This window comes from Staurois parvus, unplaced genomic scaffold (genome assembly GCF_062004578.1).
Source record: "Staurois parvus isolate SC_StPar_1 unplaced genomic scaffold, SC_StPar_1.0 ptg000126l, whole genome shotgun sequence".
NCBI lineage: Eukaryota > Metazoa > Chordata > Amphibia > Anura > Ranidae > Staurois > Staurois parvus.
In genome coordinates this window covers 3,303,696-3,321,256 of record NW_028317922.1, presented here as the reverse complement: position 1 = coordinate 3,321,256, position 17,561 = coordinate 3,303,696, and the positions used below count along the sequence as shown (strand labels likewise).

At 39.4% G+C, this 17,561-nt stretch overlaps 1 protein-coding gene across 1 annotated transcript in view; it reads right to left on the bottom strand.

Annotated features, from left to right (window-relative positions):
- Window positions 1-940: 940 nt before the first annotated feature.
- The window catches only part of ANKMY1 (ankyrin repeat and MYND domain containing 1), a 50,954-nt gene continuing 34,333 nt past the window's right edge, over window positions 941-17,561 (bottom strand). Inside the window, exons 9-16 of the mRNA XM_089672358.1 lie at window positions 16,621-16,776; window positions 15,698-15,805; window positions 13,828-13,959; window positions 5,973-6,086; window positions 5,661-5,814; window positions 4,753-4,831; window positions 4,509-4,663; window positions 941-2,705 (exon numbers count right to left, since the gene is read on the bottom strand). Of these exons, the coding sequence (XP_089528484.1) occupies window positions 2,551-2,705; window positions 4,509-4,663; window positions 4,753-4,831; window positions 5,661-5,814; window positions 5,973-6,086; window positions 13,828-13,959; window positions 15,698-15,805; window positions 16,621-16,776 (1,053 nt within the window). The 3' untranslated portion in view covers window positions 941-2,550. The remainder of the gene's footprint in view (window positions 2,706-4,508; window positions 4,664-4,752; window positions 4,832-5,660; window positions 5,815-5,972; window positions 6,087-13,827; window positions 13,960-15,697; window positions 15,806-16,620; window positions 16,777-17,561) is intronic.

Below are 17,561 nucleotides of genomic sequence, written 5' to 3'. Positions count from 1 at the left end.
TGCATTTACCGCAGTATTCTTGTAGGTGTCCTGAAGGTTCGGGGTGCAAAAATGACCAGCCTTATCCGAACAGTTAATGTTTTCTTCAGAAGATCACTGGTGAATTGTAACGAATGAGCTTGTCACACCTGGCTGGTGATCTGGAAAATAAGCTTTACTGCTTAATTCTGCTGTTCAGCATTTCAAGTGTAGAAACAAACAAATGTCTCAGAGGGATCAATAGCTCTATTTCTGCTGTGTATGCTCTCCCTCTCCATGAAGCAATGGAGCGCACACAGCCTATATGAGTGCATGAACTGCAAGACACAGGAGCATGGCTCTTTACACAGGAGAGATCAGGTCATAGTTATTCTAGAACACCTGATCACTGGGAAACTGGTATATGGTAAATAGGTTGTCTCTCACTTGGCTGGCTCTGCTGTCTTCTGGTACACCTGTATTTAGAAATAGGGGCCCACTAAATTCCAACACCAGAGGTTGTAACTACCTTCCCCCCGCAATCTCCACCTCCAAAAAACTCCCTCTGGTGTTATGGAAGCTACAGCGCCCTGCTGAAAAGTGCAAACTTGAGCCCCTCATATATCTTGCAAGTAGTTTCAACTGCTATGAAACACTCTTGAGGTGTTAATTCTCAAGAGAAATATACATTTTAATATTACTAGGTCTCCCAAAGGATAGGAAAGTATAGCTGTAGATCACAACAAAAAAAATGGGAAAGGCAAAGGCTTCTCTAAAAAATGGTGTAATTAGAAGCTCATGTAAATGGTTAGGTTTCTTCACATCATGTTCCAAAGATCAGCTTCTACCGTTATTTGGGTAATGTAAGTGCTGCAATTGTAGACATTCTGGTTCTGCTCAGTAACTACCTCCCTCACCATGTGCAGGCGACAGGTACACTTAAATGGTCTAGGTATTTTGTAGACCAGCAAAAGAACATGTATTAGGGTTTATGTACATGGGACTTACACAGGCATTATGGATACCTGGTGTCATTTCCCAGCGCTTTCCTGTATCTGGAAAGACACATGTGCAGCATACAATCTATCAAACAATTGAATGGCAGTACATGGTGTGCTCTTGTAAATGCTGATGCTTCTTTGCATCTGAATTTACCCACATTGTCTTTTATAAAAGAGAAAGTTTGTGTTCAGAAAATACGTCAGATGCATATGTGCCAGTAAACGCTGATACAAAGAAGCACTTGTATGGCAGGGCCAGGAAATTACACCAGGCATCTAAATTACCTGTGTTAGCCTCATGTGCATTTATTTATTTAATATTACAGGTACTTATAGAGCACTGTCAATCAATTTATGCCGCACTTTACATATAAATTCACATCAGTCCTTACCCTCAAGGAGCTTACAATCTAAGTGTATATGAACCCTTACAGTTTTCTGTTGAGTGGTTCAGCAAAAAAGGCACACAAAGTGTTGCATCAGATATGCCATGCTCTTGTTTTGTAAAAGAGGTTGAAACAATTAGGAAATAGAAGGATCACATGGTTCACCACCTGTCATGTGTCTGAAAACATGCAAATCATGATTGTAATGGTTTTCTTTATGAACACTGACAAATTCCTGATGTCAAAATAATGTTAAATAGGAGGAGCATATGTATAAAAAATAGCTAAATCTAAAACAAAATCTACTGCCTGGAGATACAGGATTATGCCAGTTTGGCAAGATCATTGAAAATAAAAACAGAAACAAAAATCACAAATTGGGAATCACCCAGAGCAGCTTTCCAAAGAGACAAAGCTGTACAAAAAAAGCCATAAATCAGGAGAGTGGCTTTAGTGTGTAGCAGACATACAGATATACTATATATGCAAAAATAATATCAGACACTCAGCTATTTTACTAATAACATTACTGATAAAAATGTTATGGAAAAAAAAGAGAAATGTATTAGGAAACCTGACATGAAAGCAATGTTCAGGCCTCTTCTTATAATTCTGTTTACCTGGCTATCATGGCAACCCTCTATATTCAATCATTTGTTTCCTAATCTGCATACTTGTTTCTGAGCAGTGGTTCAGAAAATTTTGATACCAGGGGTAAGTATAACAACCAGGTAACTACAATTACAGCAGAAAATTAACAACAGAAGCCCCGATATCTCTCTCTTTACTTTAAAACCCACTTGAACTTTCAATTTAAATGAGCTTCAGCATAAATATATTGCAAGTGTATTAAAACAAGAAGTGTGCAAAGACTTGGATGGATGGACCTTTTCTCATTGTGTGAAAGCAGTGGTCTCTCTGCAGAGGTCTGACCTATAGCTCTACAAGCAGCAAAGCACATGTTCCTTGCTCTGACTTGGCAAGGGGACATGTTGCATCTCTACATCACACTAGTGGGAAGCATTCTTTTCTATTTAGGATGTAGCTTCTTTTTAAAGAAAACCAAGTCTAACGCCTTTTGTTTTGATGTGCCTGGAATATTTTTAGTGGGTTTAAACTGAAAGTTCTTTTGAGGTTTAATCAAGACAACTCTCTGTACAAGAAAGTAAAGCAATGCTGTTACAATACTGTCCATTTAATTTCTGTTAATTAAAGCTATAATTTTCAGTGGTGGCAGCTACACTGTGCCCACCAGTATAAGGCCTGGGGCCATGACTCAAAGGTTCCCCGTCAGCATGCAGGCTCTTTGTAGCACTGTTCCTCTCACCTCTGGCTGGAGTCATCTTACTGCTGAGCTTTCCTTAAAAAATAAAGAGAAGTGGAGTTAATTCTCTATTGTAGGAATACTGCTTATATTATCAATTACCCACCCATTTGCCCCATCTTCTGCCCACCATCCTTTCCGATGCTTTCCAATATTGAGATACATGTGGTAATCCCCCTGCTGTCCCAATAATGCAGTTCTCAGAACCAAAGAAGCCAATTGCCAGGCCCAATGCTGCTATGGTGTGTGTGTGTATGTTGCGATATATTAAACAAGTACCAACATTACTGGCTATTGCCACTATTTTCTAGTGGTGGGGATCAGGTGAACAATGATCATGTTGAGATATTGGAGGGTGCCTAGCACAGAGTACAGGAATTTGGATTACTTTAAAGACCAATGCTAGTGGCTGAAATGACCCTTAAAACCCCTCCTGTGAAGTGAACATAATGTGCAGTATATGGTGAAGCCTCTGTAAAACCTAAATCCATGAGCAAAAGTCTCATTTTTTTCCAGTGCACAACCACTTATTCTCTACCAAAGCAATAAAACAAATCAGCTCCCATGATGCCATGTAGGCTTTCGGTGCTTCCCTAACTGTAAGCTGTGCTGTCAATTAGCATGATATAGTACAGGAGAAGGAACAAACACCATTTTCCAGGATGTCAGCTACTCAGTTACTTTATAAAGGTACCCGGCCATTTTAAGAAATGTAGGTGAAAGTGTTAGCTTGTTGTATTTAAGGATTTCAGCAGCTTTGCATTTTATAACAATATTCTGATTTACCATTATACAAAGTGGTGTTTTTATATGGAATGCAATATGATTTTAACAGGAACATCATCACTTGGTTTCAGCACAATAAATATATGTTTTTAGGATTTTCATAAAAGAATATGCAAGAAAATTCTATTCAAGTCCTCTTCCAAAATTAAAATTTTAACTACAGTAATTTACATAGCACTGATGATTTTATAAAAGTGCTTTACAGAGTACACTGAATTATTCATATCAATCCCTGAACCTAATGGAATTTAGTGGAATTCTGGCTATACACTTAACTAGTCTTAAAACTGTCTCCAACCCACTCCTAACACCTATGGTAACTAACCTGTGTAAGAAAGATGTATATACTTACTTATCTTCAGGCTGCTCTGGTCTAATTACGTGATCCAGCTCCCCTGTGTCAGACAGTCGTGGCTGCAGGGGAAAGGAGGGAATATCAACAATGGATGGACCATTGAAGCCTTTGGCGAAGTCATAGCTCCAGGCTCTACTAGAGAGAGCTCTCTCCTTTGCCTGCAGCCACTGTGGGCTGACACTGGGCAGATCTCGTAAAAGAGCGGAATGCAAATAGTTAAGTATATCCATCTTTTCTCACACAGGATAGTTAGCATAGGTGTTAGGAAGGGGTATGGGACAGTTTTAAGGCTAGTTAGGTGAATAGCCAAAATTCAACTTCAAAGTGTATGTAAATAAAATAATTTTGTTTTTATAGTATGCCCATTGATTTACTGCTTCTAATGTGTCAATTATGAAAGGGGAACTAGAGATACTTAACCCCCCCCCCCCCCAAAAAAAAAATTGTCATTCATTTCCAGAAAACATACTCTAGCAACAGTAGCAAACAGCCCACCAAGGGGTCCTCTGAACTGAATTAACATCCAATACATCCATGAACCTGAAGCACCCCCTACTGTTGTACTTCAGTAGTTAGGATCAGGGAATCAAGGCGTGAAAAGGGTCACCTCTGCACTTTTGTCCTAAATGAGAAATATGCCTAGCAATGAAGCACAGTTCATAATCCAACCTATGTTTTTTACCACACCGACAGTTTACCTGAAAGCTGGAGACATTCATCTTTGTGCAGTTCAGTCCACGATTTGTGCTTGCATTGTTTGCTGCAGGTGTATACTGAGTAACAGCGCAAACATGGGGTCAGCTTGACTCCAACAGAACGGCCGCACTGATAACAGTATTTGAAAAATGTTTTTCTAAATACACAAATATAAAAAGAGTAAAAACCTCGGAATTAAAGGTGTACCAAAATAAAAAACAAAAAACATAAAAACAGATCACTCACTTGGGAACATACATGTGCCCTTCTAATACTTCATGTCTGTTCACTTTTCTCTCTGGATCTTTGTGTGTACAAGATCTACCTGCAATAAATGTCATCATACACAATACTATTATGACCTCCAACAAGACCTGTTCACTGCGCATTTATCAGCAGAACAATTATAATCTATAAAGACATAAATGAGTACACAATCAATGCAGGCTGACCACTTCATGTATAAAACAGTTCTGTCACGCTTAACACATGCCCAACATTACACAGCTTAAAATATGTCTCCATCCAGAACTGTGTTGGTTAGTTTGGATATAGGGGGAAGACCTTTTAACAAGTTTTCATGCTGTCGGGGTCACTATTTTGGGCCATTGTGCCTTGATTGCTGTGCCAGTGACAACTGTCTCTGGAACAGAAACTGAAGAGAATCAAGTATAACATAGTTTTAATATATTTTACATGCACACAGAACACTAACTGAAACATGACCAGGCAACTAGACTTTACAATAATAAAATTAAAAATATAAGACAAAGCACAACTCGAGAATCCCACTGCTACTCCTACACAGTTCCAAAAACGGTTTACCAAAATCAAAGGGACTCAGACAGTGCAAACCAAGGCCATCCTGTATTGAAGACCATGTAGGTAGGACAACATTAACATCTTTTAAATTATTTGCTGACCTTAGGGCAATTTCAGAATGTGTTTATCAGTTGCACTATACTGCAAACTGGACAAAAACTGAAGTGGACTTGCTATCTTGGAGACAATTTTGTCCACTAGACAATTATGTTAAAGTTACAATAATCTTATTTTAGAAACAATACCAGGACAAGCAGGTTCAGTACAAAATCTTCAGAACCTGGGACTGTCTTGGAAAGCACAAGAATTGATATGCACAGTTATGTACGTACGGATTATACCATCATTTGCCCACTCCTTTTCTTTTGCTTTAACAGCCTCTCGAGTAAGTTCTCCCAAGTGCTCCAAGAGTTGTTTTCGTGCTTTAAAAATGTCCCTCTCCTCTGGGGACAAGGCATGGTATGGTGTGTGCGCTATCTTCTTATCCTGTAATATACAACTTATGTTGTATGATAAACACTACTCAATAGCAACAAGTTTATATTCAGGCATGAATGCTATCATAAAAATATACCTACTTCACTGCTTGCACAAAATTGATATGTTTTCTCATTCACCACCTTAGAAAATCAGATATACTCTACCTGGAAGTACTTATAGTAGGCATAGTCTGTAGCTGTACCCAGTGCAGTCCTCTTTCCTTCTCCTATAAGGATTGGCATCAATATATTGGCTCCAGATTTTATGAGTCTGTCCACCTATGAAGGACAAATAAGTGGTATGAGAGAAGAGCAGTTGTCCCAAAATGTCATATTTGTGATATATTCCTGTGCTACCTTGTACTTGTGTTAAAAAGTATCCTGTTCTCTTTGTAATGCTACCTTTGTGTCAAATAATTGGTATTCCAGCCAGCTGTCCTGCTTTCCTTGCACATCCTTCCCAAGGTGGTCAGTTTTGTGGCTGTGCTGGGAGAATAGCCTGCGTATCCTGACATGCCCCCTGCACAGCCATGCACTGGGAAAATCAGTAGTGTAATGCTGTTTCTTCACCCCTAGCTTTCTAAGTCCCCTATAAGAAGCTGAGTACAGAGCTTTTAAAAATTTAAAAAAAAAAAAAAAATATATATATATATATATATATATATATATATATATATATATATATATGTATATATATATATACAGTGGGGCAAAAAAGTATTTAGTCAGCCACCAATTAAGCAAGTTCTCCCACTTAAAAAGATGAGAGAGGCCTGTAATTGGCATCATAGGTAGACCTCAACTATGAGAGACAAAATGAGAAAAAAAATCCAGACAATCACATTGGCTGATTTGGAAAGAATTTATTTGCAAATTATGGTGGAAAATAAGTATTTGGTCACCTACAAACAAGCAAGATTTCTGGCTCTCGCAGACCAAAGAGCTGTCGAAGGACACCAGAAACAAAATTGTAGACCTGCACCAAGCTGGGAAGACTCTGCAATAGGCAAGCAGCTTGGTGTGAACAAATCAACTGTGGAAGCAATAATTAGAAAATGGAAGACATAAAAGACCACTGATAATCTCCCTCGATCTGGGGCTCCACGCAAGATCTCACCCCGTGGGGTCAAAATGATCACAAGAATGGTGAGCAAAAATCCCAGGACCACACGGGGGACCTAGTGAATGACCTGCAGAGAGCTGGGACCAACGTAACAAAGGCTACCATCAGTAACACACTACGCCGCCAGGGACTCAGATCCTGCAGTGCCAGACGTGTCCCCCTGCTTAAGTCAGTACATGTCCGGGCCTGTCTGAAGTTTGCTAGAGAGCATGTGGATGATCCAGAAGAGGATTGGGAGAATGTCATATGGTCAGATGAAACCAAAATAGAACTGTTTGGTAGAAACACAACTTGTCGTGTTTGGAGGAGAGAGAATGCTGAGTTGCATCCAAAGAACACCATACCTACTGTGAAGCATGGGGGTGGCTACATCATGTTTTGGGGCTGTTTCTCCGCAAAGGGACCAGGACAACTGATCCATGTACAGAACAGAATGAATGGGGCCATGTATTGTGAGATTTTGAGTGCAAACCTCCTTCCATCAGCAAGGGCATTGAAGATGAACCGTGACTGGGTCTTCCAACATGACAATGATCCCAAACATACCGCCCAGGCAATGAAGGAGTGGCTTCCTAAGAAGCATTTCAAGGTCCTGGAGTGGCCCAGCCAGTCTCCAGATCTCAACCCCATAGAAAACCTTTGGAGGGAGTTGAAAGTCCATGTTGCCCAGCGACAGCCCCAAAACATCACTGCTCTAGAGGAGATCTGCATGGAGGAATGGGCCAACATACCAGCAACAGTGTGTGCCAACCTTGTGAAGACTTACAGGAAACGTTTGACCTCTGTCATTGCCAACAAAGGATATATAACAAAGTATTGAGATGAACTTTTGATATTGACCAAATACTTATTTTCCACCATAATTTGCAAATAAATTCTTTCCAAATCAGCCAATGTGATTGTCTGGATTTTTTTTCTCATTTTGTCTCTCATAGTTGAGGTCTACCTATGATGCCAATTACAGGCCTCTCTCATCTTTTTAAGTGGGAGAACTTGCACAATTGGTGGCTGACTAAATACTTTTTTGCCCCACTGTATATATATATATATATATATATATATATATATATACTGGATTCATAAAGTATTCAGACCCCTTTCACTTTTTTCAATTTTGTTATGTTGCAGCCTGATACCACAGTTGTTTAAATACATTTTTTTTCTCAATAACACTGTTCAACAAATTTTTATTTTTTGCCAGTTTTGGAAACAAAAGGATCCATTTCTTAATGAATTTCACATTCCGAGTTCAAATATAATAATGAAATTTGTCAATTGGCTCTAGTTTTTCTGTAAACTGAAAGTTTTCTACTATAGGCGTAATGACTACATAATGCACAATAATTATATAGATGTCTTTCCACAAATATAAAGCAAGTGATATTGACTACATAACAAAGCCTAAATGGCATAATATATTGCATAGGATTACCAAGAAAAATTATAGCAATAAGCTAAGTTGAATCATTTTAATACTTAGGATTCTCACTAGTTTTGTCTTCAGTTTGTGTCGGTTTTGCTTCTCTTGGCTTTTCTCTTGTATTCGAGGAAAGGGCTATCTCTTACAACTGCACGTGACTACACGCTTCAGGTTCTTCCTCACTTGACTCAACCACGAAGGATTCTGGTGCTTTAGGAATTGGTAGCCCCTCTCCATGAGGAACTGGACGTATTGCCAATGGAATATTTGGATAGTGCACAGATAACTTTTTCTTCTTATTTAGCCCTTTTACAATTGGAGGCACCATACAAAAGTAACAATTACTAACATGATCTGTTGGCTCTCTCCAAATCATTGGCACAGCGAAAGGCATAGATGCCTTTTTTCCATTCAACCATTGCTCCAGTGCCGTCCCACAAGAATTGCAGCATATATGTGGTGCCCAGCTCTTGTCCTGGTCTCCTATCTTGCAGCCAAAATACAAGTTGTAGGCTTTCTTAATCATTCCTGTTATCCTCCTTTTTTGTGAGATAAAAGTTATTTCACCGCAGATATAGCAGAAATTATCTGCTTTATTCACACAAGTTCGAGGCATTACCGAGTAGCCTATATAAGCATAAAACGAAATGTAAAGACGCTGTCGAACTACAATCAGCTACAGATACTGCAGCTTTTATGCAGTGAAGTGATGCAATTAAAGGCTAATATTGCATCATCTCAGTATACATGCAATTTTCTATTGGTCACCAGTATCAATTGCGCAATATGCAGCTGAAGTTGCATCATAATTTTGAATGGCTTACGTCATTAGATGGGTGAATATATCATGGAAACTAGAGCCAATCAACATTTTTTAGGGTCATTTTTGTTTTCATCACCCCAAAATTATGTAAGATTAGCTAATTTTATGCCCAAAACTTTTTACCTGTTGAACAGTGTAATCTACACTTAGTACCCCATAATGACAAAGTGAAAACAGAATTTTTGAAATGTCTGGGAATTTATTAAAAAGCAAAGCTGAAATATCACATGTACTTAACCACTTGGCAACTGTACTATAGCCAAATGATGGCTACAGCGCAGTTGTCCAGTTCTGGGAGGGCATCATATGATGTCCTCCCAGAACGCGCCCTCACACGCACTCCCAGCGGCGTGCACCCAGGGATCTCCATGATCGCTGTGTCCTACGGACACAGCTGATCATGTGATGTGGTAAAAGGCCAATCACAGTGTCCTTTCACCACGTGATCAGCTGTGTCCAATGACACAGCAGATCACTGGGTAAATGCAGTTGCCGGTTATCGAATGCACTTTTCTAATGCTGTCACAGCGTGAGGGAAGTACTGCCGCTAACCGGCAATTGTCAGAAAATGGATCGGCACTGATGATCATTGCCCAACTGGCTGCTGATATCTTCAGATGGCCGGCTCCCTGGTCCCGAACGCCTGCCACTGTCATTGGCAGGGCAGGAATGATGTCACTCCTGTGCATGCACGGTAGATTCGGCAAATTTGGCATTGCCGAATTTGTACAGTGAGCTGCGCGGCTCACTGTACAGGGTGGACAAGCAGGTAAGTAGCTTTAATGCAGAAGAGACAATGCATGTCTCTTCTGCATTAAAAATCCGGCCTGTCCACCCATTTTTAATTTGTTACCTAAAGTTCCACTTTAAGTATTCAGACCCTTTGCAACAAGTCTTGAAATTTAGCTCAAGTAACACCCATTTCTCTTAATTGTTGTTGAAATGTTTCAACACCTTGATTGGAGTCCACCTGTGGTAAATTAAATTGATTGGACATGATTTGGAAAGGCATACACCTCTCTATAACAGGCCTCAGAGTTGACATTGCATACTGTATCAGAGCAAAAGCCATGAAGGCAAAGGAACTCCCTGCAGAGACAGGATTATTGCAAATCTGGGAAGGCTACAAAACTTTCTGCTGCACTAAAGGTTCCCAAGAGCAAAGTGGCCTCCATAATTCTCAAATGGTGAACGTTTGGCACAACCAGGCTTTTTCCTAGAGCTGGTCACCCAGCCAAACTGAGCAATCAATGGAGAAAGACCTTAGTAAGAGAGGTGACCAAGAACTCAATGACTGAGCTCCAGAGATCCTGTGTGGAGATGGGACAAAGTTCCAGAAGGACAACCATCACTGCCGCCCTCCAGCGATTTGCCCTTTATGGCAAGGTGGCTAGACGGAAGTCTCTCCTCAGTGCAAAACACATGAAAGCCTACTTGGAGTTTTCAAAAAAGCACCTGAAGGACTGTGAGAAACAAGATTCTGGTTTGATGAAACCAAGATTGAACTGCTTGGCCTCAATTCTAAATGTTATGTTTGGAGGAAACCAGGCACTGCTCATCACCTACCCAACACCATCCCATCAGTGCAGAATGGTGGTGGCAGCACCATGCTGTGGGGGTGTTTTTCAGCAGCAGAGACTAGGAGACTGGTCAGGGTTCAGGGAAAGCTGAATGGGGCAAAGTACAAAGATATCAATGAAATCCTGTTCCACAGCGCTCAGCACCTCAGACTGGACTGAAGGTTTGCCTTCCAACATGACAATGATCCCGAGCACACAGGCAAAATAACACAGGAGTGGCTTAAGGACAACACTGTGAATGTCCTAGAGTAGCCCAGCCCTGACTTGAAACTTATTGAACATCTCTGGAGAGACCTGAAAATAGCTGTCCTCTGATGGTTCCTATCCAAGCTGACTGAGCTCGAGGGGATTTGCAAAGAAGAATGGGAGAAAATCCCCCAATTCAAATGTGCATCATACCCAAAAAGACTCGAGGCTGTAGTTGCAGCCAAAGGTGCTTCAACAAAGTACTGAGTGAAGGCTGTGAATACTTAGGTACATGTGATATTTCAGTTTTTTCTTTTTAATAAATTCACAGTTCTAAAATTCTGTTTTCACTTTGTCATTATGAGGTACTGAGTGTAGATTATTAAGAAAAAATGTATTTAAACAACTGTAGTATCAGGCTGCAACATAACAAAAATGAAAAAAAGTGAAGGGGGTATGAATACCTTATGCATTCATAAACGATTGGGGCCTTTATCTCTAACCAACAAAGCATGGAATTGTAAAGCAAGGTAGTGGGAGAAGTGGAAAACATTATGGTGTGGAATGGCAGAGATGGGGAACCTTTTGCAATCATCAGAGCTGGACACGCAAACAAACCCTTTAATTAGCTGAATAGTTGGAAATTTGCTAATGATCTGCATGTAATCAGAAATTAGATTTTCTTTGGCAAACAAACATGCTGGGAAAAATCTGTCAACTTATCTATTCTAAACCCATGCTGCAAACCCTAAAGGCTGATACCCCAGATGCAGGCCTACAATACATTTCTGAGAGTTCCCAGGTTGTAAGAAAACTGGATTTTTGATTTACCTGTAAAATCTCTTTCATTGGATGTATGATATAAAAGAAGAGTTAATTCCTAGACCATTAGGTTATGATCCAACTCCAGGCTATTGGACAGTGGCAAATAGCAAAGCTTGACTTAGCCCTGCGTTACTTTTCCCACTCCCTGCATTGCTCTGTTCAGGAATGAAAAACCTTGCAGTACTCCAATGGAGGGTTAAACTGCAGCCTTGGGAGTCACTACAGTAGCTGATTTCCTAATATATATTATCATAGTTACATAGTTAGTCTGGCTGAAAAAAGACCAAAGTCCATCCAGTTCAACCAAAAAAAAAGTTATAATCCTACACCCACAGTTGATCCAGAGGAAGGCAAAAAACCCCCCAGCAAAGCATGATCCAATTTGCTCCTGCAGGGGACAAAATTCCTTCCTGACATCCCAAGAGGCAACTGGATATTCCCTGGATCAACTTTACCTCTATATGTTAGTATCCAGTAATATTATGTGTATCTAGGAAAGAATCCACTGAGCTGCAGCTGTTATGGACTACTACTCTTAAAGGATAAGTTCACCTTTCATAACATGTTACAATTACTGTACACCCATATTCAAGGTGTAACATGTTTCAAGTGGACTGGCCCCTGCTCCTCCCTGCTTACTATTGTGACAGCTAGTACGGGATCTTCTCCTCCCTGCTAGCTGTCACAATTTAAAAAAAATGAGGCCACTCATTCATTCACAGAGTTCTGTGAATGAATGAACTACAAGTCCTGACAACTTTTGCACGACAGGCTTTGCTCAGTGATCTACCATGGCGCTGTGACTGCTATGGTAGTTCATTCAGTCTTCCTGTCAGTAGGTATCTGCTTGCCTGTATGTGATGTACGAGCAAGCAGGTCTACAGGATACCTGCATTGCACCAGCAATCTGCTAATCGCCAGTGCAATGCTTTAGATGCTCCTGCAACAAAAAATTATAAATGCACATTTCTTTTTACCTGCCGAAAAAATGTGCATTTGCATTTTTTTGTCAAAGGGTAAACTTATCCATTAAACCAGGCTAACATGGCAAATAATAATATTGACTCCGGACTACTTTAGCATACCTTAAGCACATTTTAGTATGTAGCTTGATGAATCATGGTAAATGAGTTATGTGTGGAGCACTAGTGAGAAAATGTCTTTTGTTTAGGTTTATATTTGATAGATGTGTTGGCACTCTTAGGCACCCGTTAATAAGTGATCCACTGACTTGTTTGTATATATTTATTTGCCTTATGTTACTTGTGCTGTGAAATAATTGACATTCATAGGCAATAGACAATTCCAATATGTTATAATAATAATAATAATAATAAAAAAACAAAAAAAAACAAAGATCTAACCAACGTGGGAGTACAGTATATTATATAGCTACAAGGTCAGATAATGTTTGTTATCATGTCTGCAAGTATAACATTTTTCAGAAAAGAGGGACATTATTTTCCTTTTTTATCAGTATGTCAGCATTTACCAGTCATTCAATTTTTGATTAAGATCTCCTACAGATGCAATATAATTCCAGTGTTTGAGCATATGCATAGTACCTTTAATTGTCTCACACAGAATGTATTAAATACATTCCTGTCTCAGCACTAGCGAACTAATTACTGACTAGCTCAATTACATTAACTGACCTTGGGAATATTCTTTAATGAAAACTATAAATCAAGACATGAGCTAGACCTTCAGAAACAAGGAAACTGGATGGCTGACAAATCTGGGTAAATGAAGGAGCATGGAAAATATGTAATATGTGATAAACTGCTGAATTGTAGATGACGGTAGTGCTGGTGCTAACAATCTATACTTGTACAATGTTTCATGTATTTAGAGTATAATAATCCTGATCAATTATATTGGGTTATGCTAAATGCATAAAAAATTGGGGATCATAACACAAAAAAAATGAGGAATGACAACTGGAATTTGGCAGATGGCAATGGAAACAATGTCACTATTATTTCTGTTTTAAGTTACAGTAGATATTTTCTAACAAAAAGTCCTGACTGAAATTACTTCGCAAAGTAAGATTTTTGTTGTACCAGAGCAATTCTTGCAGCCAGAGTCCTGTGTTTTTCATATGCAGTGTTCACAGCTGCACACAGAACACTGCCCACTCCTCTGCTCAGAGGCAGGTTGGGATCTGCACCATTTGCTAGTAGCTCTTTCACAGCCTAGAAAAAAGCAGCACACACCACATAATCAACACTCTAAAGTAAGCAGCTTTTTTGCACTGATAAAGTTACATCAAAGAAAGGTTAATGTGCTAGAGGACTGTACAAGGAAGCCACAAAACAGTGACAAATGCCAAATGTGTAAGATGACCTCAAGTGGATGTGATATACTTAGCACAACCGAAACATGGATATAGGAAACATTTTGTATGTGATTTTTTTTAAAGTGAAATTATCATTAACATTTTAATGTCATAGGAATCAAAAGTGAAAAGTGCACCTCAGCATGACTAAATTGCTTTTTAAATAAAAACAAAAAAAAAATCCTTTTCTGTCCTTGAATAAAAAGAACTCTAAGCTTGGCTAAGAGAACATTGTCTTTAGCCATTTTTAGTTTTGGATGGAGTGGAGAGGGATTAGAACACCTGTCAGGTTTTTATTGTTTTCTGCTTCCCCGTTTTAGAAATCCACCCTCTCTATTTGTCCTATTTATTATTATCACTGAAAGTGAAAGAAAATCTCAAATCTGGGTTTACCCAAGAACAGTAAAAGAGGGGGATATCTTCCAGTGGGGACTCTAGTACTGGTGACCCAAGTGACAACCAGGGAATTCTTCATTTTGGAGTGATTTCCTGGTCCTGAGCAAGTCTCCCCAATGGAACACATATGACAAAAATAAAAAGAACAGAAGTTATAACCCCCCCCCCCCCCCTAACACTATCCAAAATGAAAAAAATATGGTTTTGGCTATAGTTCTACTTTAAGTATTGTGTAATTAACAAAAACTGAATGCCAGCAGGTAGAGCTCTTGGCTCCTTTTCATGTTTTTTAGAATATTATTAATTCCCCTGCTATAAATAGCCTGCTATTTATAAATCTCAGCAGCTCAAATGTACACACATAGGCAAACAACTCAGAGCTGTGACAAATTCCCCTTTCATCCAAATGCTTTCTACAAACTGCTCTGTGCAAAGTTTCAGTTAACTGCTTCAAAACTATAGGATGTACCCATACAAGGCCCATGGCTGCAGTTGTAGCCATGACTCCAGTATCAATGTTTTAGGCTGGTGATGCTGAAAACTGTAAAAGAAATCCAAGTAGCTACAAAGCCGCTAGATTGCTTTTACATGCGGCAGAAGGGGGTCATCCCCTCTCCTGCCACCTTCAGCTGCCTTCCCAGGCTCTCCCGTTGCACTAGAGAGCCCAGGACTAAAGCCAGGGGTTTTCGCAACCTTACCATCAAGATGACTGAGGACCAGAATGGACCTGATCATTTCTATAGTCTACTGGCCTTTAAAGCAGCCAAACTGATCTGATCGGCTGCTTTAGAGGCCAGAGGAGACATCTGGGGATCTAATAAATGTTGTTCATCCCTTGTGAGAGCAATAAAGTTGATCAAATAAAGAAAATTAAAGAGACAGTGTAAAAAAAAATTATAAAAAAACAATTAAAAATTAAAAAATTGCAACAACCACCATTTTTTTTTCAAAGTAGTTTTCTAGCAAACAAAAAGCAGATTTTTACATGTAGGAAAATAAGTGACAGAATTGGCACAGTAGGCAAATGGTTAAAAAAAATAGTGCAGGTGTGCTCTCTCTTTCAGAAAACCATAATTATGTGTCAGTTGTAATTTTTAAAAAAAGTTTAAAATACAACTGACCCACAGCACTGAATTTTCCCTTTTAAAAGTCTGTGGTTTCTCTTGACACTGATATACCTGAATATAAAGTCATCTCACCATATCATTTCCACTGGCGATGGCCAAGGATAGAGGGGAGTGCCCACTCCACAGTGTGATCAGCTTGGTATTGTGAGCCAGAAGTAAAGAAACTGTATCCTTGGCAAGCTGTATGAAAAAAAAAGACAAATTTACTGCAGACCTACATAATAAAGTTATCTAACCAATATTATTTATGATAAATAAAGTGCATCCAATCAGATATCATACTTTATCAGCTGAAAGCATTCAGAATATCAAATCTCAAGCATCAGTACAAAGCTAATACAGAGGAATTACCTGCAATAGTTTAGCATATCAAAGAAACTCAAACAATACACTGTTGTATAAACTTCACCTTTCCACTTGGTATTTGTCACAGCTCTATTCAATGAATAAACAAAGGCAGATTTGCTGTAATTACAGCTAGATTTTGATTTTATTTTCTTTGTTGCCTTCTGAAGCAATTCCACAGTTATGGTGAATTTTGCAGATCCACCAATATTAAGCATGTGTAATAGTTCTAACCCAGGATGACTGATTTGTAGAAAGCAGGATTTGACCTTTACAGCAAGCATATATTTTCTATGGATCCCTGATCTACCGGACCAATTGCTCAGCTCAGTAACTGAACAGGGAAAAGGGTCCCATCATAATATTGACTTAATTACATCCTTAGAAGGTTAGTTAAATCAAAGGAAGCTACAGTTCTCAACCTATAAACCACATTGTTACTCCGATTCTGCTTCATTCTTGGTGTGCTGGCTCTCTGTTAGATAATAGGGTTCTGGATGACCAGCTTGAAGCACTGTTATGGTCAATATGTAGAGGGTGCTCTCGACCATTAATAACTGACTTCCCTTGTCTGACTGCAATTTAAAATAATACATTTAACTGGAGAACCCATTTCAGCTACTGTATAGTCTATAATAGTTCAGATTTACCTTGTAGTTGTCTTCTCTCTCACAAGCTACATGCAAGGGTGTACGGCCACCTTCTTCTGGGACATGGGGGCTTTTCTCATAATAGTTGTACAGAGGCAGACCTGAGTCAAGGCAGCCTTTCATTGGAAATCCTAGAATTGCTCCAGGGCTCTCCCCCTGTGGATACACATACATTTTATGCCCATGAAGATACTCTGGGTTTGTTTGAAGGAGCATTCAAAAGAGTTAAGACCAAATGAATATGCAGGATTTTATTTAGTCAGGAATGGATCTCCTACCACTTTGTTTAACATAAACACAAACAAACAAATCACTGACATGCTATCCTCTCCTTACATCCATTCAGGTGGTGCAGATTTAAATCTGCATGACATTGTTTTGTGCTTTAGAACCTGCACCATTTTAGTAGCCCTAGATTCTATTTTTACTATGTGATCAAGTAAGTATAACTTCAAAGACATGGTGCAATTTGCAGTGATGTCTAACCAAAGTTCTGCATGTAGTGATGTCTAACTGAAGCTCTCTATGCAACAATATCTAACCAAAGCTCTATGCACAGTGATTTCTAATCTAAGCACTGTATCCAGTGATGTCTAACCAAAGCTCTGTACGCAGCAATGTTTAACAAAAATATGTATGCCTTGAAGTCTAACCAAAGTTCTGCGCACAGAGATGTCTAACCAAAGCTGTGTATGCAGTGATATCTAATCAAAACTCTGTATGCACTGATAGCTATGCAAATGTCTAGGTATGGTGATGTCTAACAAAACTCTGTATGCACTTATTGCTATGCAAAGCTCTATCTATGGTGCAGGTGCGGACTGACAACTCATGGGGCCCCCGGGCAATAGGGGATCATGGGGCCCGTGTCCTCGCCCACACCCAAAAAAGCCTATGAAAAAAACAATGAAAGGTACTAGGGGCATCTCATGGGGCTCCCT